The sequence below is a fragment of the Pelophylax lessonae genome (assembly GCF_965119305.1).
Source record: "Pelophylax lessonae genome assembly, chromosome: 1".
Taxonomy (NCBI): domain Eukaryota; kingdom Metazoa; phylum Chordata; class Amphibia; order Anura; family Ranidae; genus Pelophylax; species Pelophylax lessonae.
In genome coordinates, this window is record NC_138768.1 from 412,798,915 (window position 1) to 412,823,899 (window position 24,985).

At 43.8% G+C, this 24,985-nt stretch overlaps 1 protein-coding gene across 1 annotated transcript in view; it reads right to left on the reverse strand.

Annotated features, from left to right (window-relative positions):
• CNTLN (centlein) overlaps positions 1 to 24,985 on the reverse strand; it is a 712,784-nt gene that overhangs the window by 276,909 nt on the left and 410,890 nt on the right. The window contains exon 14 of the mRNA XM_082272784.1: positions 21,083 to 21,183. Coding sequence (XP_082128910.1) covers positions 21,083 to 21,183 — 101 coding nt within the window. The remainder of the gene's footprint in view (positions 1 to 21,082; positions 21,184 to 24,985) is intronic.

A 24,985-nucleotide genomic window follows, 5' to 3' on the forward strand; every position in this document is an offset into this window, starting at 1 on the left:
ATACCGTAACCCTTGAATTCACCCTGAACCCCGGAATTGATACACCAGGTCCGCCAGCTCAGACGGAGGTCGACTCCCCTCCAGATCCTGGCGCAAAACCTTAGCCCATCTTGTTAAGGTCTGGGATACCAAAGTGATAGCAAATACCGGTCTTAAAATTGAACCAGCCACAGTGAAAAGGTACCGGACCAGAGCCTCTGCTCTTTTGTCCACGCGGTCCTTAAAGTGGAGTTCCACCCATTTTAGTCACTTTAGATGTATGTAATCCCCTTTAAAACGACTTTTACCAATGGAAAGTTTTTTGTTTTTTTTGTTGCTAGTAAATACCTTATTTTCTGCTTTATTTATCCTCTTCTCACTTCCGGGTCCAGTCGGCGATTACGTCATTCGGCGATTCGCGGTGTGTGCTGGGATGCATTTCAGGGCATGAAATCTCGCATTATTACACAGGAGATGAGCTGTACTGCGTGCTCTGCCCCGCCTCCGCCTCGCCTCCTCTCAGTGAGCTGTATGTATAGTGTATTGAGGCCTGCTCTGGAAAAAGATTATTCACCTTGGAAGATTTGTAGGTGCCAAACTCAGCAGCAGCTGAGTCCTCCAACTTTAAAGTTTCCTGCACTGATACAATCAGGGCCTCCACCAGCGCTTTTTCATGCGGGGCTGCAGAGGAGGACTCAGAAACAGTGGGCTGACTCTTGTCCGCAGCGGCCAAATCCACCTCAGAATCTGAGGAAGCAGAGGATACAGGTGAAGATGGGGGGCACTTCTTGCCAGGTCTCCTTTGCAGGGCCAAAACTACTTTGGCTACTAGTGACCGCAGGGCTGCCCTCATGGCTGCCAGGGCAGACAGACCCAGAGGGTCTCGCAGCTTCCAGGAGTGGATTGAGTGGTGAAACGAGCTCCCCAGGCTCCATGACCATAAAGGGTTAAGCGGAACCGCTGCTCAGAAAATATATATATTTTTTTAAAAAGGGCCCCTCCCCCCTGTGCACCACTGTGGCACTACAAGAAGCAGCACACCCGCGGCGCTGTATACAGCAAGGATAGATAGTGTACCCCCAGAGACTCCATCTGAGCTGGAAAGCACCAAAACTATCTGCCGCACTGCTAGAAAGAGGAAAAGGAAACGGTGACCAGACACTAGAGGCCCCCACAACCTCAGCACTTTCTCCAACTATAGGAAAATGGCCGCCAATGCAAGTCTATGGGGAAACCAAAAAAATGGCTGCTGAACTACAGAAACATGGCCGCCGAACCGGGAATCACAGAGACCAGGGAAAAATGGCGGTACCACACGGTGCTGCACGGGACCCTGGACCCCACTGGACTCCAGGGAAAAAAATGTACAGACCCCAGGAGAGCACCCCCTAGGGACCCCCCCCCCGCAGCACCCAGGTAAGGACACCCCTAACTGGGACCGACAGTGGTATCACCCACTGTCCACCAGCCCAGCGCCATGTAGCCCCCCTACCCAATTTCACCCATGCCCCCAAACAGGGGCCTGGGGGGGACAGTTGACAGATGAGGGCATCCAAAATTGAAGGCCTACCATCCCTGGGGGGGGGCCGCAACCACCCCAACAATTCCGCAGGGTTGTTACTCACCATACCACGGTCACCAGGCGGGCGCCACTCCCAGCAGCTTATCGAACCATCTTGGAATGGGGATGCTGCAGCTTGAGGTACGCTGCTTCTCTGGTCGTGATTGCTGTCATGACCAGTGCTATGCGACCTCGCGAGGTGTTTCGCTCGCCGGTCAGACCCCGTCCAGTGGGACTATGTCGCAGCCAACTTAGCATGGAGCTAGTAGTTGGGTCGCGCTCGCAGGCCAGACTGGGAAGACCGTAAGGATCTAGAATGTCCAGTGCATCGCCCAGTCCGGCTGTTGATTGTAGTTCTCACAGGAACAGTTGATTGTAGTTCACAGAGGAACAAAATAATAAAGAAAAAAGTAAAAAACTCCATTTAAATAGGAAAAAATGCCAGGACCGCAGATCCCAGCAAAGAGCCAGGTCCTTACTCCTGAACTAGACAAAAAAAAAAAACTGGAAGTCCTACGGCAGGAAGTGATTGTATACCCTCTGGGACTGCCCCAGGGGCGTAACCAAAAATATTTCCACCTAGTCCTACTCCTAGAGAGCAAGAGCATAAACCGGGTCTGTCAGTGAACGAAAGAGAAAGATAGAATTTAGAGAGTAGTGGTTATTATTCTCACTCTGAATGGTCTAAGTTTATCAGTGGTGTACCCCAAGGTCCAGTGTTGGGACCCTTACTTTTTAATATTTTTATAAATGATATAGGGTATGGGATTAAATGTACCATTTCAGTCTTTACAGATGACACCAAGCTATGCAATAACTTCCTTACACAATGTCTCAAACTTACAAGCTGACCTCAATGCACTGTTTCATTGGGCAACTATGTGGCATGTTGATAAATGTAAAGTTATGCACATGGGGGCTAAGAATATGCATGCATCATACATACTAGGGGGGAGTACAACTGGGGGAATCCACAGTGGAGAAGGATTTGGGTGTTCTAGTAGATCATAAGCTTAATATTAGCATGCAATGCCAAGCTGGGAATTAAAAAGCAAGCAAAGTTCTTTCTTGTATTAAGAGACAATTGAGTACTGTCCGTGATACTTTTTTTATTTGGACTAACATAAAATTTTTCAGGACAAGCTTTCGGGGTATGTCCCCTTCTTCAAGATCCAAGCAGTACTGATTCACAAAATGTTTAGCAGAATGGTAAAAAAAATACAAAATCTCTAAGCCAAAGGAAAAAAAAGAGAAAACCAAACATATACAAATTTAACTGGCAATGGTAATAAAACTAGCATAGTTAGTGAGATAAGACAGAGGGAGAGCTGAAGACAGGGGGGAAGGTGGGGGGGGGGGGGGGGGGTAGTCACAGAGGGGGTCGTAAAACTGTGGGATAATGAGTAAGGAAACCCATATCTAAATTTAGGCCGTTATTTTTTGCGTCAAAAAGAAGTATCATTCTTAATTCAAAGTTTTCCTTTCCTGGATAATGCTGAAATTCCCTTTAAGAACGAAAACATTGAGGTCTTCTATAGTGTGGTCCGGTTGTGAAAAATGATGTCCCACAGGTGTGCAGAAACTATCTTCTTTATGTTCCTTGATGGTATGTCTGTGCAAATTCATCCTTGCTTGCAACTTCTGTCCTGTTTCGCCTACATAAGATCCTTTGCTACATCTTTTGCATTGGATGAGGTACACAACATTACTGGAGATGCAGTTGTATGATCCTGTTATATTGAAGGTCCCATTCATGTGTGTGTGACACTTTTAGACAGATTGATCTGGTTGCACAGTTTGCAGCGTTTTTTATGGCAGGGTTTGCTCCCATTATTTGTGACTTCATAATCAGAATGAAGTTTTCTGCTGATTAGTTTATGTCTGAGTTTGGGTGGTTGTCTGAAAGCCAGTATTGGAGGTTGTTGGAATATTCCTTTCAGAGTTTCATCTTCTGTTATGATGGGTTGTAAATCTTTGATTATCTTTCTTATCCCTTCTAGTGCTGGATTGTATGTGGTGACTAGAGGTACACGGTTATTTGTTTTTTTCTCTTTGTATTGGAGAAGATTTTCTCTTTGGGTTTTCAAGGCTGTGTTTATGCTGGTGTTGATGGTTTTGTTTTTGTAACCTTCCTTACGGAAGGAGTTTGCTAGTGTTCTGAGATGTTTATCTCTGTCTTTTGGGTCTGAACAGATTCGGTGGTATCTGATGGCCTGGCTGTGTATGATGGCCTGTTTAGTGTGTTGAGGGTGAAAACTGGAACTGTGGAGATAGCTGCATCGGTCAGTCGGTTTCCTGTATATCGAAGTATGAAGCTTGTCATCCCTGATGTATACTATGGTGTCTAGGAAGTTGACATGCCTGTTAGAATAATCCATTTTAAGTTTGATAGATGGGTGAAAGGTGTTAATCAATGAAAAAAATTGTTTGAGATTTTCCTCACCTTCTGTCCATATGATGAAAATATCAATATAGCGATAATATCTGTATGGCTTATGTTGTATGCTGTTCAGAAATTTGTCCTCCAGATCAGCCATAAATAAGTTTGCATACTGGGGTGCCATTTTACTTCCCATAGCAGTACCAATACACTGGAGATAGATGTCCTAATTGAAAGTGAAGTAGTTGTGTGTAAGAATGAATTCGATGAGCCGTGTAACATCCTCAGCACTGTATTTGTGGTTTGGTGAGGATGATAAGAATCTGTGATATGCAGCCAATCCATCCTTGTGAGGGATGTTACTATACAGCGATTCTACATCCATAGTGATTAGAAGTGTCATCCATAGTGACTAGAAGTGTATTTGGTGGTAATTGTATATTGTTAAGCTTGTTAAGAAAGTCAGTTGTGTCTTGAAGGAAACTCGCAGTATTCATGACTAATGTTTTTAAAATATTTTCTACAAGGCCTGAGATATGTTTGGTAAGTGTATTTATAACTGTTATGATGGGTCTGCCTGGATTTCATGGCTTGTGAATCTTGGGCAGCATGTAGAAGTCCCCAATTTCTGGATTATCCGGAATAGCATTGATAAGTTCTGAATGTAGGTGGGTTGGTGTAGTTTAATGAGACCTTTTAATTGCTTAGTAAAATCCAGGGTTGGATCATAATCCAGTTTTTTTATAGTAAGTAGTATTTGCCAGCTGCATCTGGCATTCTTGTATATATTTGTTTTTATCCATCACAACGACTGCTCCCCTTTATCTGCTGGTTTGATGGTGATGGCCTGATTATTGCGCAAATCGTGTATAGCTCTTCGCTCCAGTGGTGAAAGGTTGTATAAAATTTTCTTTTGCTGGGTGGATATCAGGGATGTAACTCGCAGTCTAAAGCTGTCAATATAGGTGTCCAGTTTGGGGTTGCGTCCATGTGGAGGTGTGAAGTTGCTGTTCTTTTTCTTTTTGTCACTTTCTGTTGTCCTAGGATAACTTTCATTACTGTGAAAATATTCTTTGAGCCTTAGTCTCCTGAAGAATTCCTCCATATCTGACAATACCTGGAAATTATCCAATTTGGTGGTTGGGCAGAACGTGAGGCCTTTGGAGAGGACTGTTATTTCTGGTTCAGAAAGTTTATGATTTGACAAATTAATGATTCCAAGTTCCTCTGTTATATCCGCATTTTCAGTCAGGTCAGCATTTTCAGTCAGGTCAGCATTTACACAGATGATACCTTGGGATTCTGAATCTGATTCCAAGTCACTGATAGCAGGAGTTATAGATGTTGTATTTGTTTTATGTTTTTGGGTTGTATCCACAAGACCTGTTCTTGGTGTAGCTTTTGGAGGGATAGGGGATAAGAAAGATAATCAAAGATTTACAACCCATCATAACAGAAGATGAAACTCTGAAAGGAATATTGCAACAACCTCAAATACTGGCTTTCAGACAACCACCCAACCTCAGAGACAAACTAATCAGCAGAAAACTTAATTCTGATTATGAAGTCACAAATAATGGGAGCAAACCCTGCCACAAAAAACACTGCAAACTGTGCAACACGATCAATCTGTCTAAAAGTGTCACACACACAAATGGGACCTTCAATATAACAGGATCATACAACTGCACCTCCAGTAATGTTGTGTACCTCATCCAATGCAAAAGATGTAGCAAAGGATCTTATGTAGGCGAAACAGGACAGAAGTTGCAAGCGAGGGTGAATTTGCACAGACATACCATCAAGGAACATAAAGAAGATAGTTTCTGCACACCTGTGGGACATCATTTTTCACAACTGGACCACACTATAGAAGACCTCAATGTTTTAGTTCTTAAATGGAATTTCAGAACTATCCAGGAAAGGAAAACTTTGAATTAAGAATGATACTTCTTTTTGACACAAAAAATAACAGCTTAAATTTAGATATGGGTTTCCTTACTCATTATCCCAGTTTTACGACCCCCTCTGTGACTACCCTTCCCCCCTGTCTTCAGCTCTCCCTCTGTCTTATCTCACTAACTATGCTAGTTTTATTACCATTGCCAGTTAAATTTGTTTATGTTTGTTTGGTTTTCTCTTTTTTTTTTCCTTTGGCTTAGAGATTTTGTGTTTTTTTACCATTCTGCTAAACATTTTGTGAATCAGTACTGCTTGGATCTTGAAGAAGGGGACATACCCCGAAAGCTTGTTCTGAAAAATTGTATGTTCGTGCAAATAAAAAAAGTATCGCGGACAGTACTCAATTGTCTCTGTCGCATGTGCACTAATACGGCTACAATGACCTCTTGTATTAAGAGAGGTATGGACTCCAGAGAGAGATATCATTTTGCCCCTGTACAAATCATTAGTAAGACCTCATCTGGAATATGCAGTTCAGTTTTGGGCACCAGTTCTCAAAAAAGGATATCGGGGAACTGGAGAAAGTGCAGAGAAACTGATAAAGAGACATGGAGGAGCTCAACTATGGGGATAGAATAGATTAACTGATATTATTCTTTCTTGAGAAGTGGAGATTAAGGGGGGATATGATCAACACGTACAAACACATAAGGGGTCCATATAGTGAACTTGGTGTTGAGTTATTTACTTTAAGGTCATCACAAAGGACAAGGGGGCACTCTTGTCTAGAGGAAAAAGATTTTGTCTCCAAATACAGAAAGGTTTTTTTCACCGTAAGAGCTGTGAAAATGTGGAATAGACTCCCTCCAGAGGTGATTCTGGCCTGCTCAGTAGATTGCTTTAAAAAAGGCCTGGATTATTTCCTAGGTGTACATAATATAATTGGGTACTAATATTTATAAGTAAAGTTGATCCAGGGAATATCAGATTGCCTCTCGGAGGATCAGGAAGGAATTCTTTACCCTGCTGTAGCAAATTAGATGATGCTTTGCTGGGGTTTTTCGCCTTCACTGGATCAACTGCAGGTATAGAATTGTGTATATGGGATTGTATGGTTGCGTTTTCTTGTTTTTTTCATTGGTTGAGCTAGATGGACTTGTGTCTTTTTTCAACCTGACTACCTATGTAACTCTTGCAGTTAACATTGATTATTTTTCATTCTCACGCTGCTAGCATTGGTAAATAGATAGAAAATTATATCATATTTACTTGTTTTAAAGTTTTTTTTTTTTTTTTACATTTCTTCAGTTACTTTCTGGTTTCCCGTCATACATCCCAGGAGTCGTCAGGAGGGGAGGCGAGGAAGAGGGGTTTTCTCAGCTAAGCACAATCTCCTGCATGCATACTTGAGCTAAGGGCAGGAATTGAATGCTGCATGAATTAATTTGCCCTTACTCAAGATGGCCACGACCAAAAATGCTAGGGGGATGTTTTTCAAAGTGATTTCTCACCAAATAAAGCATGGATGGGAAAGTTTGCTTTGAACATTAGAAAATGAATCAAATAGTGCTTTTGATTTGTGGTGCTCAGATGCAGTGAAGATCCACTTTAAAGGAAGGGACATCCTCCACAGGAACAGTAAGTGTCTTGCTAAAGGGTAACTCCACTTTTGAGGGTAAAAAAATTAAAATAAAGAAAAATAATATTGTGTATATACAATTGCAACTCAAGTCATGTTGCAATTAAATGTTATTAAAAATTACCTTTCCTTTTCAATCTGTAGAACTGTAATTTTCAGAAAATGCAATCCATTATGGCTACCTGGAGGTGCTCTGTACACAGAATGTTTACAGAACACCCCCATAAACATAATTTCCTGCTTGTGTTATTGGGTCACAGATTTTCCCAGAAGCCTACACTAAGATACAAGTCAGATTTCAGGCATCCCCTTCAACAAAAATGTCCTTTTTGGTGAGATACCCCCAATAGGATATCACTTTAAATGGGACACAGGTTCTGCAGCTTTTCTCATTAGTGCCCTGCAGGTGCCAGAGCTGGTTGATAATTAGGAAACCACTCCCATTAGATTCAGTTTCCCACATGGACACAAACACACAGGGATTTTTTCAGAATAACAAAAGGTAGGAATGTGCAACAAAGTTTGTTACTGCAATATACATAGATCACCCAGAGGGGAGGGTTTTTTTCTCAACAAATGTGAAGTTACTCTTTAAGGCAGGAGATGGTTTGGCCCACAGGCAGGACAGACCATTAATGACAAAATTCAATTAAAGTGGTTGCAAACTCAAAACACCATTCTTTTGCACAGTTTAGTAGATAATTCACATTGTGTGTACCTCTCAAAAAGTCATCCTCGTTTGGCTGTAGCCCTCAGAAATCTCCAGATTTGTGTATAGCACTAAAGCTTGGGGGCGGAGACCTAACATCACACTATTCCTCCCACCTAAATTCAGAATCTCTCCATGTATTTCTTTGATGTCTCTCCCTCTCTCGCTTTATTCCCTGCTGTCTCTCTCTAATGACTCCCTCCCTCTCTCGGATGTCTCTCATTCTGTATGCTCTGCTGACTCCGTAAGCTTTGTACCTGTATCTCCAGAGAAAAGGAGAAAGGAAAGTAAAAGTAAACTTGGCTTCGATCTATGCCACAGCTTACAGCAAGGTACAGAGCAGCAAGAGATATGCCCCCTTCACACAGGCTCATGCATGTGTCTCATTACACAGGCTGTCAATCAAAGGAGAATGGATAGTGCCACCATCTTTTTTTTTTTTTAATTGCATTTTATTAAGGATTTTCTGGGGGTTACATGTGAATGTGATCAAAGGTTAATGCAGTGTTAAACCAGTCAGTTACAGATACAAGGTGATAAGTACAACAGATTATGTATCATAGTCCTGGTAGGGGTTCCAAAGGAGGAGGGGGGGGGGGGAGTAGGCGGTTCTTTTTGGTTGCTTCAGAAGTGAAGTACATAGCAAGGGGTGCAGATAACGATTCAGAGTTTCTTTGTAAATTTTGGGTTTTGGTAGTGCAATCAGTGAGCCAATGATGAAATATCCAGTCTGTAGGAAGTAAGTCACGATGCCCAGTTTTTTTTCAACTTTGGCGTTTCCAGAGTTGCTTTAGCAAACATGACCTCTATTTGTAGGTGTTGGTTGACGAGTTGGTGGACTATCTGGATGTTAGGAGAGTTGCTGTTCCATTGTTTTGTGATGGAGAGTCTGGCCGCTATTAGAATTTTGGTGAGAACTGTATGATATGAGGAGTCCCAAGTTTGAAGTCCAGGCCCAAGTAGTGCCAGTTGGGATGAGAGCTCTGAGGGGTTAGCTGTCAGATCCTTAAAGAGTGCTTGAACAGCTTGCCAAAAGGGTATGAGAAGTGGGCAGGACCACCACATGTGTAGTGTAGATCCGATAAGTTGCGGCTGGTGCTCCATGGCCCCTCCCAGGTCGCCGACTCACTCACCCTGGGCAGGCAGCAGCGGCGGCGGCAGCTTCCCCCTCAGTCTCCTCCCTCCTCGGCCAATAGCATGGCCTCTCCTCCCCCGAGCCCACTCTTTTTTGAAGCCTATTAGAGCCTCTGGCTCTAATCACGTGCTTAAAAAAAAAAACATTAAAATCCATGAGTCTGGCGCCCTGCATGTAGATTAGGGGGCCAGACGCATGGATAGGGGGCAGCGCAATTCCTCCAACATGAGGGGGGTTACTGAGGCGACATTGACGACAGTCTCTTAGGTGTATAGTACCATTCAAGTAGGATTTTTTTAGCTGTTTCCCAATGTGAGAGGCATTTTATATATTTCAAGGTGATGCATGAGACCTGGTGCCAGGACGATGTTTCTGTTGAAAAGTCTAGTGATTTCTCCCACTTCTCCATTGAGGGTAGTTTCGTTGTTGCCTGTGCGGAGTTGAGGGGTTTAAGATCCTTTGTTATTAGTTGCATACTTATTGTACATTTTTATGATGTTGCTAGTGATAGGAGTGCCACCATCTTTTTCGTGGCGTGTGTTTTTTAATTTGCACAGCAGGGAAGATTACAAACAACAGGCTGTTCTTCTACCCACCATACTATGCACAAATAATAACAATCTTCATACAGAAACAACACAAATAGAGGGTGTGCGGGGAAGGTTTTGAAGGCTTTGAGGCCCTGCAAAACCCAAGGCTGGATACAGCACTGGTAGAAGCAACAGGGTGATCTTTCAGTTTTATAGGGTGGTGTGCCACATCTTTTATCCTAGGCCTAAGAGCAAGACTAACTTTTCGGAGTAAAGCTCATCAGTCAGTGACTTCAGTGAATGCTTGGGAGCAACTAAGGCCTCAGGCAGATCCAGCATTTAGTCTGTGGGGGAAAGCATGGTACTTTGTTTTCAGGCTCAGTGTCAGGGACAGAGATTTGAAACAGATGCGATCAGTGACTCAGATCCTTCACAGCATAAAATCTATTTTTTTAGCATAGGCAGAGTTAAAAAATCCAGAAAGCAAGCAGCTTACATATTTCACCCTTCAGGGGCCCTTAATCATAGCAGGGACAGAGATTAACTGAATAATATGTAATATAAAGTCAAGCATGACTGTGGTAAAGACCCCCTTCAAGAAAGTGACAGGCCCAACAATCCCCTGCAAACAGACCAGGACCCATTAGCGAACAGTGTGTGTCAGGGATACCTGGTACAGTGGGACTGTCAACTCTAGAATCAGATATGTTGCAGCTGCAGATACAGTAGCAATGCATAGGCTCAAGGTAGGAAGTTAGGCAGCTGGCAGGCAATGCTTAAAACTAGAGGGTCAAGAAGCCAAGGGATACTGCATGTGGGAAGTAGGAACAGGTCTAGGTTAAATTATCATGTAGCGCTCATAGTACCAACAGTGGCACAAGTGTTTTACTTTAAACATGAATAAAAACTGGATTTATGTCTTGCCGTAAAATCTTTTTCTCTGATGTTTATTGATGGACACAGCTCCATATCTTCTTTGACCGTTGGGTTAGGCTGCCCACTACAGGAGTAGGAAACTAGGCGGAAAAAAATTGACTACGCTTATAGGGAAGTCCTAAGGGGTATACTCCCACTTCCTGCTATAGGAATTCGGTTTTGTAACCAGCAGTGTCAGAAGAATAAATAACTCAAACTCCACAGAGGGGTGGGTGCTGTGTCAGTCAATGAACATCAGAGAAAAGGATTTTTAATGGTAAGACAAAAATCCAATTTTCTCTTTTGTTCATTGACAGACACAGCTCCTTATCTTCTTTGACCGTTGGGACTCCCCAAAGCAGTGTGAGCTTGAGGGGTGAGAAACAGCAAAAAAACTGAATCCCCAAAAAGGGCTTAACAAAGCCAACCAGGTTCCAAGAGCTCAACCATGAACAACTGGAGTTCACCTACCAAGAAAAACACACCCTCAAGAGGCAGGAGCCTCTGCAACAGCGGCCTGCAAATCTTTGCAGCCAAAAGCAGCATCTGCAGATGCGAGGACATCCACCTTGTGAAACTTGGTGAATGTGTGCACAGACGACCAGGTGGCCACCTTGAAAACCTGGACCACTAAAGCCTATGACGGAAGCCCCAGGAGGCACTAAGCACCCTTGTAGAATGCGCCTTAACAGGGAAAGGAGGAACCTGACCCTTGATGGAATAGGCCTACACAACCGTCTGCCTGATCCATCTGAAAATGGTCGCAGCAGATGCGGCCTGCCCCTTACGGGAACCATCCGTAAGGGCAAACAAGGAATCCGATTTGCAAATCACCGCCAGGTACACCCTGATGGCCCAAACCACCTCCAGGGAATGCAAGGCAATTTCTTTTGGATGTTTCGGCTTAGGATACAATGAAGGCAAAACAATGCCTTAATTTAAGTGGAACCCCGAGATGACCTTAGGAAGGAATGCCTGACAGGGACATAGAACCACTTTGTCCCTGTGAACCACCAGATAAGGTGACCGACAGGACAACGCAACCAGCTCTGAAACCCTGCGTGCAGAAGTAATAGCTACCAAGTAAGCCACCTTCTGTGACAAAGTAAGCAGAGGAAGTTCACAAAAAATTTCAAAAGATGGTTTTTGAAGAACCGACAGTACCAGTTTAAGATCCCACAGAGGCACCGGGGACCTTACCGGAGGAGCCAAGTGGCAAACCCCTTGCACGAAAGCGTGAACCAAAGAATTTGTGGCCAACGGGCGTTGGAAATAAATTGCCAAAGCTGAAATATGGCCCTTGAGGGTGCCCAGGGCCAAATGCTGATCCACACCTTTTTGTAGAAAATTCAGCAGGCGTGACACCGAAAAATAACAGGGAGAAAAACAGACTCACACCAAGTAAAGTACGCCTTCCAAACCCAGTGATAAATTTTCCTAGAAGTAGATTTCTGAGCTTTTAACAGAGTAGGAATAATTGACTCAGGCAACCCTCTGTGCTTCAGTACCTGGCTTTCAATAGCCAAGCTAAATAAAGTTAGCGACCATAAAGCACAATAGAAAATCGGTCCTTGAGACAAAAGATCTTCCCTGAGAGGGAGTCCCCAAGGAGCATCGGCTGCCAGTCTTACCAGGCCTATGTACCAGGACCGTTGAAGACAGTCTGGGGCCACCAGAACGACTGGAATCCCTTCTGCCTCTATTCTGAGCAGAAGTCTGGGCAGAAGCTGAAGAGGAGGAAAGGCATATATTAGAAGATACTGGCCCCAAGGGGCCACCAGAGCGTTTGCGGCTTCTGCCAGAGGATTTCGATACCTTGCCACAAACCTCTGAACCTTTCCGGTTGAGAGCCAAACAGGTCCACATTGGGGGTCCCCCACCTGAGACACAGCTGTTGAAACACCTCCTGGGTGAAAGGACAATTTTCCCGGACTCCGAGCCTGTTGACTGAGGTAGTCAGCCTGCCAATTTCCCACCCCTAGAATATGCACAGCAGGGAGGGCTGGAACAAAGCGTTCTGCCCAACTTCGAATTTTTGCCACTTCTTTGGCCACTTTGGCACCCTCGGTGGCCCCTTGATGATTGACATGTGCCACAGCCGTGGTGTTGTCTGATTGAATCCTTACTGGACACCCCTGCAGACGATCCATCCACTGGGACAGGCAAAGCCTGATTGCCCGAATTTCCAGGATATTTATCGGCAGGCTGGACTCCTCCCTAGACCAAACTCCCTGGGCTGATTCTGTGTCCAAGACACCTCCCCACCCGGACAGGCTGGCGTCCGTGGAAACAACCGTCCAGTACAGGGGAAGAAAAGACTTTCCCTGCGGGAGCACCAGGGAATGGAACCACCATATCAAGGACCCCATCGTACTCAACAGGATCAGATTGTCCAGGGACTGAGGATTCTTGTCCCATTTGGCCAAAATCTCCTTTTGCAGAGGTCTGGTATGGAACTGAGCAAATGGAACTGCCTCGAAAGTGAAGACCATCAAACCCAGCATCTGCATGCAAGTCCTGAGAGATAACCGGCGACTGGATAAGAGGAGCTGAATCGCATGTTGCAACTTCAGCAATTTTGTTCCTGGAAGAAACACCTGAGCCGAGGCCGAATCCAGGGTCAGGCCCAGGTAGTCCAATTAGTTGGATGGAGTCAGAGCAGATTTTTGAAAATTCAGTGTCTAGTCGAACTCTTGCAGAGTTCGCACAATGATGTCCAAATCGCCAAAAATGCCACAAACTGATAATGCTCCTTGCCTACAGCAAAGCAAAGAAAACGCTGATGCCCGACATATATTGGGATATGAAGGTAGGCGTCCTTGATATCGATAGTGGACAGAAAATCCCCTTGATGAAGGGATGCCACTATTGTGCGAGCGGACTCCATTCTGAATTTCTGAACCAGCACAAAGCAGTTCAGGGCCTTGAAGTCCAAGATTGGACTGACCTTGCCTTCCTTCCTAGGAACAGTAAATAGGTTTAAATAAAACCTCTAAAAATGTTCAGACTCTGGAACTGGACAATGACTCCTTGGGAGAGCAAATCCTGAACCGCCCCGAGAAGGCCCTGTAGCTGATCCACAGGTTGGAGGGAAAGAAACTTGCTGGGGCAAAGAGCAAAACTCGATCTTGTAGTCAGACCAGATCAACTCGTTGACCTATTTGTCTTCAACGAAAGAGGTCCACGGGTCCGGAAAGAAGCAAAGATGTCCCCCCCCACCCCATGTACGGGTGGGGGTGCCCCTTCAGGCAGAGGAATGGTTGTCTACAGGGCCAGCAGAGCCCGCTTTAAACTTACCAACCCAGGGTCTCTTGAAACCTTCTGAGAAGGTACGGGAGGATTTAGAACCCTTGTCCTGCGAACCTGCGGGATGAACCACGTTTGTGGCGAGGCTCTCTGTTTTTAGTAAGCTGCGGAAGCAAGGTGCTCTTACCTCCCAAGACCTTTAATGATCTCCTCCATAGAACAATCGTTCCCCCACTAAGGGGAGATCCGTCAGCACCTTTTTGGAGGCCTTGTCAGCAGACCAGCATTTTAACCGAATCATGCGGTGCAGAGACACAGCTGTCACAGACAACCTGCGTGCCAAAGGGGCTGCATCCAAGAGGCATCACAGATATACTGTAACCCCTGTAATAACTGATCCGCCAACTCAGGGGGATGCTTACCCCCCTTACAAATCCTGGCGCAGAAGCTTTGCCCATTCCGTTAAGGCCTGGGAAACCAAGGTTATGGCAAACACCAGCCTCAAAATTGAACCTGCCACGGTGAAAAGGTAGCGGACCAGGGATTCAGCCTTCCTGTCTACAGGGTCTTTAAATGACGGAGCATCCTCAACAGGTAACAGTGTGACTTTGTTTAACCTGGAGACCTAAGAATACACCACTGGTGGAACTGTCAGATTCTTTAAGAGGGACTCCTCTAAAAGGATACCTCCTAGCGAAACGCTTAGGTATCCCAACCATGCGTTTCGAGAAACCCCACCAACTAGCGACAATTTTGTCGAAATAGGCAGTAAAAGGGGAACACCTTAGTCACCTTAGATGGTCTACGGGTGCCAAATTGCACCGGCGCAGCTGACGCAGCATTTGATGTGTCCTCAATTGTTTAACGTTTCCCGCACTGCTACAATCAGTGCCTCCACAAATGCCTTTTCTTGCGCAGATGTAGTGGAAGAGGAATCATCCTCACTATCAAAGCACTCGAAGTGCGTGGACGTAGACCCCGTGGGGTGACTCGTGTCCGGGGCGGCCAAATCAGCCTCAGAATCTGAAGATGCAGAGGAAGCAGGTGAAGGCGGAGGGCGCTTTTTACTAGATCTCTTTTGAAGAGCTAAATACAATTTGGACACCAGTGACTGCAGGTTCACCGTCATGGCCGCCAGAGCGAACAGGACCCAGAGGGTCCCGCGCTTCTGAGAGTGGGTCCGGTAATGACACGTGGTCTAGAGGCTCCATGATAACCTGGGGACAACCAGCAAGTTCTGTACAAAAAAGACTGTAAAAGCGCTGAAAATACCCCCACCGCTGCACCGATGACACCATAGGTCCCAGCGCACCAAGCAGCGCTGCTATAGCAGAAAGAGTATATATATATTCAGCCCCAGGATCTCACCACCACCAATTTTAGGAGGGCCATACAGCGCCAAGCTGCCTGCTGCATGCCGATCAGAAAGGAAGAGGAAACGGATGTACCGCCACTAGAGGCCTCCCGCCGCGCACCGCTTCATTCGGCTACAAGAAAATGTCTGCCGCATTAACTGCATGGGAAACCACCAAAAGACATGGTCGCCGAGCTCCCATACAGCAGGCTATGGGAAAATGGCAGTGCCACACGGTGGGCGGACGACTCCCGGGATCCTTCGGGTATTGAAGTTCGGCATGGAAGGCCTAGACAGGAACCCCCCAGGGCATTTACCCCACACATTGTGCAAATGGAGTCGCCGTGACGTGCTTCCCCCCCCCCCTCCAGTCACAGCTCACCTCACCCCACACAAAGTGATAGCGCTGCCACTCCAGAAGGGGGGTGTTTGCACAGGGGGAACCCCGCTAGTGAGGGGAGGTGCCAATAAGGTAGGAAGGACACATGGGGGGGCTACCAACCCGAGGAGGGGCCCACGTCCACCCCGAAATTTCTCAGAGGAGAGGACACTACTCACCACACCTTTGGAACCAGGCAGGCACCACCCTGGGCAGATCACCTCCCCATCTTGGAATGGGGGTGCTGCAGACCAGAGGCACTCTGCGACGCATGCGTTCTCACGAGGTGTTTCACTCGCCGGCCAGCCCCCATCCAGTGGGGCTATGTCGAGGCTGTGGTCTGCACGCGCTCGCTGGCCAGACTGGTGAGACCGTAAGGCTCTAGGATATCCAGTGCGTCACCCAGTCTGGCAGTTGATTGTAGTTCTCACAGGAACAGACTTGGTTGTAGAAAGAAAACAACAAAAGGAAAAAAAGTTCAGTTTAAAAAGAAAAAAATGTAAGGACCTGAGATCCCAGCAAGGAACTAGGTCCTTACTCCTGACTAAGCAGAAAAAATCTGAACTCCTATAGCAGGAAGTGGGAGTATACCCCCTAGGACTGCCCTATAGGTGTAGTCATTTTTTTTCTGCATAGTGTCCTACTCCAGTAGGAGGCAGCATAACCCAATGGTCAAAGAAGATATGGAGCTTTGTCCGTCATTGAATGAAAGAGAAATTGATGCTCAAAACAAAACTGAATAAAACATGTTTTTTTTTTTGCTTTGGTACATGTTACCCAGGGCATTGTCCAGCTCCCAATGGCTTTGTTTGTGTATATATATATATATATATATATATATATATTAGACAACAAAAGGGCCATAACTGACTTCTGATAGTCCCCTACTATTGATTTTAATGGGATTTGGAGTTCAGCATTTGCACTTGGGTAAAGTTCACTGAATAAACCCCAAACCAAACCCAGCTACGTTTGTGTTATCAGTAGTCAGCGCTTAGTCCCATAGAATAAACCCCTTCCATAGGAAACTGGTAAAAAATGGGGAATGTTTAAAAGCATCCATTGACCTATGAACTTGGGGCAGCTAAACATGCTTGGTCCGACTGACTTACTCATAAGATTAGTCTTTAGACAGACAACATGCTGGTGCAATGCTAGTGGCTCTAGACTGGAAAGCTCTCTGCAGCTAACTTTTTACCACTAAGGAGTCTGGAAAGGACACTTTCAGGCTATTTCTGCAACGTACAATCCAGTGGGGTACGAATGTGGCACTTTAAATGCCAGTCAGGACATCCACGTCACATAGCTGTGATGGGAGAGGCAAACACTAGCAGTGATGTAGAGAGGAATCTTGACTGAAAAAGATAAAAATCTTGAAAAAAAGGTTACCTAGTTAGTCAGGCCTATAAAAAGACACAAGTGGTCGAGTTCAACCAAAGGAAAATATTTAGAAAACAACTTTGTAAAGAAACCTTTACCCACAGATGATCTAGAGCAGGGGCATCAAACTCAATTTCATCACAGGCCGCATCAGCATTATGGTTGCCCTTCAAAGGGCTGGTTATATCTGTAGGATTAGATGTACAGAGCACTCTACGCCCCCCTACACCCTTACATACGATGTCAAGAGCCCCCAACCATCAATAGTCAAGAGTCACCCACCCTACCTTACATCACAATGCACCCCCTTATCTTGTGCTGCTGCCAGGAAGATGATGTGAGTGGATCTGGGAAGAAGTGCAGGGTCTGGAGGAGAACCAGAGGAGGGCTGGAGTCAGTTTCCAGAGTCTACTGAATGCTGAGACCAGGGGAGGCAAAGGCAAGGTGGTGGTGTGGCTGCACAAAGGTGTGCAGGATCTGTAGGAGGAGTTCTGCCCTCCTCTCTGCTGTGGACTGCTGAGAAGGGGGGGGGTAGGGGTGGGCAAAGACAAGCCTTTCTGCAGCTGCACAGAGAAGTGCAGGATCTGGCAAAGGAGTTCAGTCCTTTCTGCTGCTGACTACAGAGACAAGGTGGGGGCAGAGACAAGGGGGGTGCGGCAGCTGCAGGAGAGGTGCGAGGGCCACATGAAATGACCTGGGAGGCCGCATTCGGCCCTTGGGCCTTGTGTTTGACACCTGTGATGTCGAGGAAAGCAAAAACAAAAAAAAGGCCCTAAAAAGTATGATCCAGCAGGGGAAAAATAAAGGAGCAAATTGGACCATGCTTTTTTGGTGTCCCAGAAGGTGCTAGTAAAAAATGGGTTACTCTATCACACAGCAGAGCTGAAGAGGAGATGATAGTGTGCTTCCAAGACGCAATCCAGTCTGTGACATTTGCTTAGACAAAATTAGGACTCTTGTTATTACTAACTTAGAGTTAAAAAAAAAACACAAAACAAAAAACATTTTTTTTTCAAATCCTATGCAAACACAAGTGGGTGTAGAAAAAAAAAAATCTGATCCAGAAAGAAAACAACGTATCACTATGCTCCACAGATTTGCTTTCCTCTGGGCATAAACAGTGACTTGTTTGTTAGACTGAATTAGAGATTTCTTTTGTCTCGGGATCATGTCAAGGCCAATTAAAAAGAATGCATGTAAACTAAATTAAGCATTATTCAAAAGATGTTACCATCTAACACAGGTAAAACTTTAAACACACAGCAGGGTAGAAGAGTACTGTTACATTAATATCCTTTGTTTATCTCCAAGGTACTGTATTTTTCAGTCTAGCCCCATAGCTTAGAACTGCTGAATACATTTACATCTCACTTAGCGTAAGACACATCGCTGATGAAAATTCATTTCAGCTGTTAATTTTCCACAGCAGTTTTCTTACAGGCTTATTACTTACATAAAACCTCAGATGAGAGTTAAAAGAGCACTTTACCCCTATACAAAACACACACATCTGATAAAGAATTAAATTGATCAAAAAATATAGCCAATAAATGGACTATGTCACAACATTCTATGGGTTTAATAAAACTGAACTGTTCTAATCGTCACACTTTACATTGATGAAACAATCCTCCATTGGTAACAATTGCAACTTAGAAGAAATTAGCCATTCTGTCAATATTTAAAGAAGCTCAAGGGAAATTTGAACCCATTATGTAAGCCTCGGGTTCCTGCAGTTTGCTGTCCGGAGGACTCTTAAAAAATGGACCATGGACATGTGTGAACAGGCTTCATTGAAAGCTGGTCCGATTCAAATGTTAAGCGAATCAGATGTGGTTAAAAATGCATCCGATTCTAATATATGTGAACCGAGCCTAACTCTTCCAAGAGGTAATACTGGCTTGTAAGACAAGTTTTCGTAATCCTTTCTTCTGCACAAGGTTGAGATGTAGTGATTGCACTGGTCAATCCATCAAAGACAGTACTTTCCAGTTTCTTCGCAAAATAGATTTTGTATTGCTTAGAAGTATGTTTCAGGCTTTTTTCTTGATGCATAATAGACTTTGTACCAATCAGATGTTGACCACATGCAACGGTAAGATGTAAATCAGAGCGGAAACTTTTTGATTGCAGTAATTTTTCAGCATCCTTTCGTTTCAAGACACCTCAAACCTAAACTGGCCATTTATGAATTAAAATTTGGCTGGTTCAGCAGGGACTGGCTGAATTTGGATCCATGTGTGGCTACATTGGTTGAACAGAAGCTCATCTACCGCTCACCTTCTGTTCAACGGTCTTGTCTGTATAGTTCCATTCGATCAGCGCTGTGGGCAATGGCAATAGGCTATTCTGACAGTGGGGGAGACTACCTGCTGTCAGAATACAATTACATAGTGGGGAGGATTCCTGCATCCACATCAAATGTGTGGATGGGAAATTGGGTCTTTTTTTTTTTTATCCTTCAGGCCGATGGTTGGTCAGGTATGGCCAGCTTTAGACTCCTACTTCTGTAATACTCTTCTCGTGTTGTCATCCATCATCCCATATTGGTGTTTTTCTGCACAATATAGTCTTTGTATTTATAAGTGTCAAATATAGCTATTGCTTTTGACCTCTAAGGGCAGCATCTGGGAATAGCTTTTTTTTTGGCATATACCAAAGCAAATTTGGGCAAAGCAAGGGGAATATAAACTCAATCTTTCAACATCACAAATATTCACAATCCTGGTAAACAAATATTTTTTTGTGTGCTTATTCCTAGCTCATCTCTGTAGCTGTTTTTTTTTTTTTTTTTTACCATGGGGGGGGGGGGGTGATAATCAGGTTCCTGTTGATTACAAAAGTGAAAGAACACATCCCTCGACACCCTTTAGACATGCATGTTCCAAGGAAATAAACTCAAGTTATGCAGTCTGCCCATCAATTGCTTGAACACATTCCGTCAGACCTTCTTCTTGAACAGTAATCAAGCAACTGATAAGCACATTACAGAAAAAGTCTGCACCATCCAATGGCCAGCAGGGATAATTATGCTGTTTATAGGGATGCCAGAGAGATTTTTTCCTTTGCTCAGACTCATCACACCATTAGAGATGGGCTCCGGCGTGTTCACGTCCCCACGTGCCCGAATCACTGGCATTGAGACATTTCCCGATCCGCAGCTGCACAGATCTGGAAATGTCTCAGTGCCTGTGATTAGCAGAGTGCAGTGTTGGATTCCTGGCGGGATCGGGCATATGGGGACTCGGACATGTCCGAGCCCATTTCTACCATCATACTGAATGAGTATAAAGGAAATTAATGTAGATGGGATTTCTGGAACAATTCTAAACTACCTATGGGGACTAAATATACACAGCATTCTAAAGAAAGAGGATGAAGCATTTGAGAATCAAAACTTAAAGCATATATGTCATTTTATTTTACCTTTAGTTCCACCTTAACACACACTTGCCTGATATGTGAAAAGACTAAAGCAGCTCACACATTTGTCTTTTTTTTTCATTCTAGCAGAGGATCAAATAAAAAAATCAATTCCCCCATCCACACATTCAAGGTGGATGGGGAAATTCCCCCCACTGAGCCTTTGTATTCTGACAGGGGGGAGACTTCCCCCCTGTCAGAATATACTGATCAGCACTGCCGGCTATAGCCGGCGGCACTGATTCAGTAGGGAAAATCCAATAGGACAGCTGTACAGAAGTCGAATGGTAGATTGATTCGGTCCGTCCCTGCTGAATCGGTCAAATATTAAACCATGTATGGACGGCTTTACATGCAAATTGCCACTGAATAAAGCTGCTCCTCATGGCCGCCATTATAAAATATCAGTTGAAAGAACTTTCCCCCACTACATACATACCTCCTTCTTCCCAGTATTTTTACTCAATGGCAAACATACTAGGATAAAGAGAAACAAATACCATAGGAGAGGAGCATGTTGTTCACATGTTCATTATGTTAAAGAAAATACCTTCTCTCTCCTGTTGAAGACAAGTATTCAGTTCTTCTATAGTAGCTCTGTCTACCGATGCCTGCACTTTTAACTGATCTATTTCTTCTTCCAAGTTCATTCTGTAAGAAATTCACATAATGGTCATTAAATCACTGCAAAGTGGTAATAAAATTTTAAGCGCAGAACATGTAGAATATGAAACCCTTATGTTCTTTACTTAGTTGAAGATATATTGCAGATTTTTGCACATGAAAAAAAAAAAAAAAAAAAAAAGAATATAATTCATTCGGCTTCAAACCTTAAAAAGAGAACTCCCATATTTCTACAGTTCTGTATTACCATTCAATTATTTTAGATAAAGGGTAAATAGACAGCTATTGCATTTAAATGTGTAAGATTTATATAGGTATTTTTCTGTACACATACACATATAAAGTGCCTTGAAAACTTATTCATACCCTTCCTTTAAAAATGTTCCACATTTTGTCACTTTACAACCAAAAACATATATATTTTATTGGAATTTTATGTGATAGACCAACACAAAGTGGCAAATAATTGTGAAGTGGAAGGAGAATGATAACAGGTTTTCAAAATGTTTTTACAAATAAATATCTGAAAAGTGTGGGGTGCATTTGTATTCAGCCCCCCTGAGTCAATACTTTGTAGAAGCACCTTTCCCTGCCATTACGGATGCAAGTCTTTTTGGGATTGTGTCTACCAACTTTGCAGATCTAGAGAGTGAAATGTTTGCCCATTCTTCTTTGAAAAATAGCTCAAGCACTGTCAGATTGGATGGAGAGTGTCTGTGAACAGCAATTTTCAAGTTTTGCCACAGATTCTCTAGTGGATTTAGGTCTGGACTTCGAATGGGCCATTCTAACAGATGGACATGTTTTGATCTAAACCATTCCATTGTAGCTCTTGCTGTAGGTTTAGGGTCGTTGTCCTGCTGGAAGGTGAACCTCCGACCCGGTCTCAAGTCTTTTGCAGACTCTTAACAGGTTTTCTTCTAAGATTGCTCTGTATTTGGCTCCATCCATCTTCCCATCAGGAAAGCATTCCCACAACATGATGCTGCCACCACCATGTTTCACGGTGGGGATGGTGTGTTCAGGGTGATGTGCAGTGTTTGTTTTCTACCACACAGAGCATTTTGCTTTTAAGCCAAAAAGTTACATTTTGTTCTCATCTGACCAAAGCACCTTCTTCCACGTTTTCTGTGTCCCCCACATGGCTTCTCACAAACTGCAAAATGGACTTCTTTTGGCCTTCTTTCAACAATGGCTTTATTCTTGCCGCTCTACCATAAAGGCAGGTGCAGGACTAAAGGTTGTCCTGTGGACAGATTCTCCCACCTGAGCTGTGGATCTCTGCAGCTCCTCCAGAGTTACCATGGGCCTCTTGGCTGCTTCTCGTAATAATGCTTTCCTTGCCCAGCCTGTCAGTTCAGTTTAGGTGGACGGTCATGTGCTGGTAGGTTTACAGTTGTGCCATACTCTTTCCATTTTCGGATGATGGATTGAACAGTGCTCTGTGAGATGTTCAAAGCTTGGGATATTTTTTAAAAACCTAACCCTGCATTAAACTTTTCCACAACTTTATTTCTGACCTTTCTGGTGTGTTCCTTGGCCTTCATGATGCGGTTTGTTCACTAAGGATATCTAACAAACTTCTGAGGGCTTCACAGAACAGCAGTAAAGGGGGCTGAATACAAATGCACACCACACGTTTCAGAGATTTGTAAAACATTTTGAAAATCATTTATCATTTTCCTTTACTTGACAATTATGTGCCAGTTTGTGTTGGTCTATCACATTAAATCCCAATAAAATACATTTACGTTTTTGGTTGTAACATGACAAAATGTGGAAAATTTCAAGTGGTATGAATACTTTTTCAAGGCACTGTATATACCATATATTTAATGCTGAAACAACTAGTATGAACATTATATCACCATATTATTTTATTTATTATACTGCACCAGCAAATTCAACAGGGCAATCCAGTTTAAATGAACACATTCACAATTTCTGCCCCCTCCTCTGAAATATAATTTTTTTTCAGTATCAGTTTATCAGTCCTTTTACAAAGGATATTTACATTAGTAAACATTGCTACTGTTTACTAGCGATTACATGCCAGGACTTCAAATTAAACTAATCCCAATTAATTTACAGAATGCCGGTAATAACAACTGTCACAGTTGCTTGTAGTTTCAACCAAACTGTCAAGAGCAACTATAACTGATAACATATGCAGGACCATGGCATCTACAGATCAAACAGAGGCTAAGATGGCAGCTTCCTTGGCTGTAAAGAAGGGGTATAGCACCATTTTAAGAAAACGTTATTCAATGACCACCGCTTTTTGTTTTTTTGTCCTTGGGCCAAATGTGCACAGTTACATTATTATTGGATCAATCTAATTTCTATCATTTTCAGTGTCAGAGGAAATGCAATAATAGAGCACTTAAATGTAAGTCAAACTCCTCTTACTATTACTCTGATGGAGACTGCAACAAATTACTATTCAGGTATGGCAGTTGCCTGGTGTAATGAAGAGGGATTTGTGTGGCACAAAGTTTTCTGAAGGTCTAAAAATAAATGGAGAGAGAGAGGAGGTATTCGTTATGGAGAGCGGAGTCTGGCTAGAAGCAAGAAGGCTGTTAACCCTTCAGGGAAAGCTTGTTTTTTTTTTCCTGCTACTTAGGGAACGAATAGGAGAAGGTAGGGTATCCAGGATTACCCAGGGGAAGCTGCCTCGAATATAGTGTTGTCATGGTGGAGGAGGGACTAGACATTAGGGATCGACCAATATCGTTTTTTCATTGCCGATACTGATACCGACATTTTGATCATCGCGTATCGGTATCGGGCAATATGGGCCAATATTTTCGTACATTTAAATTTTTTTTTTTTTTTTTACTTGACAGGTACTCTTGTGGAGGGATCTGGGAGTCTGAAAGCCCCCAAACCCCTCCCCTGCACTTAAAAGCATTCAAAATGCCAAGTTTGGCTGTTTTGAATGTTGTCATTTTTTTAATCTGGCGCCATTACCCGGAAGTAATGTCATGACATCTGTTGAAAAATACTTAAATCAAAAATCCCAAATGGAATTACAAAATCAGTATTAGTAGCGCAGATAGCTCACATATCATTAATGAATGATACGCAATAAAATAAAGAGTCCTTTTGAACTTTCAAATATGTATAAAGTGATTTCACATAAAAACGTCCATCTCTATATATGGTCTTGCAACAATCCTCTCTACCAAATCGGGGTCACCAGTGTGTAATGGGGTCACCAGACAGCAAATCCTCCACCGTTGTGACATAAATAGGGGGATGGCAACTCACCAGACAATGTGGCCCACCTATTGTCATAGGACAGGCAAACAGGCATATACACAAGTCTCCCTCCTGGATCAGCTGCAGCTGCTAGGTGTATATTTCCTGAAGCTGTACCTTGCGATCAACTTACTGTGCTCCCTGCTAGTTGATTCACTTAGTCCCCAGTAACACCGAGCTCCAAATACTGTGTGTGGGGGAAATAAGCGGCGGCGGCGGAGATCCGGGGAGAGTGACATCCATATACAGAGAGAGGATATTATGGAAGAGCCTGCCGTCTGCACACACCGGGATTGAAAATTCTGAAAAACCTCAATGTGGCCATTGTGGATGGACATAACCAATACGTATCTGGAAATACTTTGGTGTATTCGTTTCTAGCCTGAACAGTTGGTTTGAGCGATTAGCACAGCATCAAATAGGTAAAGCAAGTGTTTCCTGGTCTTTGGCTGCAAGACTCCCTAAACCACCCATGTAGGGCAAGACGGATATCCCTGCTTGATCGAATCTCCTTATCCTGTCCAACACTGGATAATGGATTTAGGCAAGTGAGCAAGAGAAGAGAGGG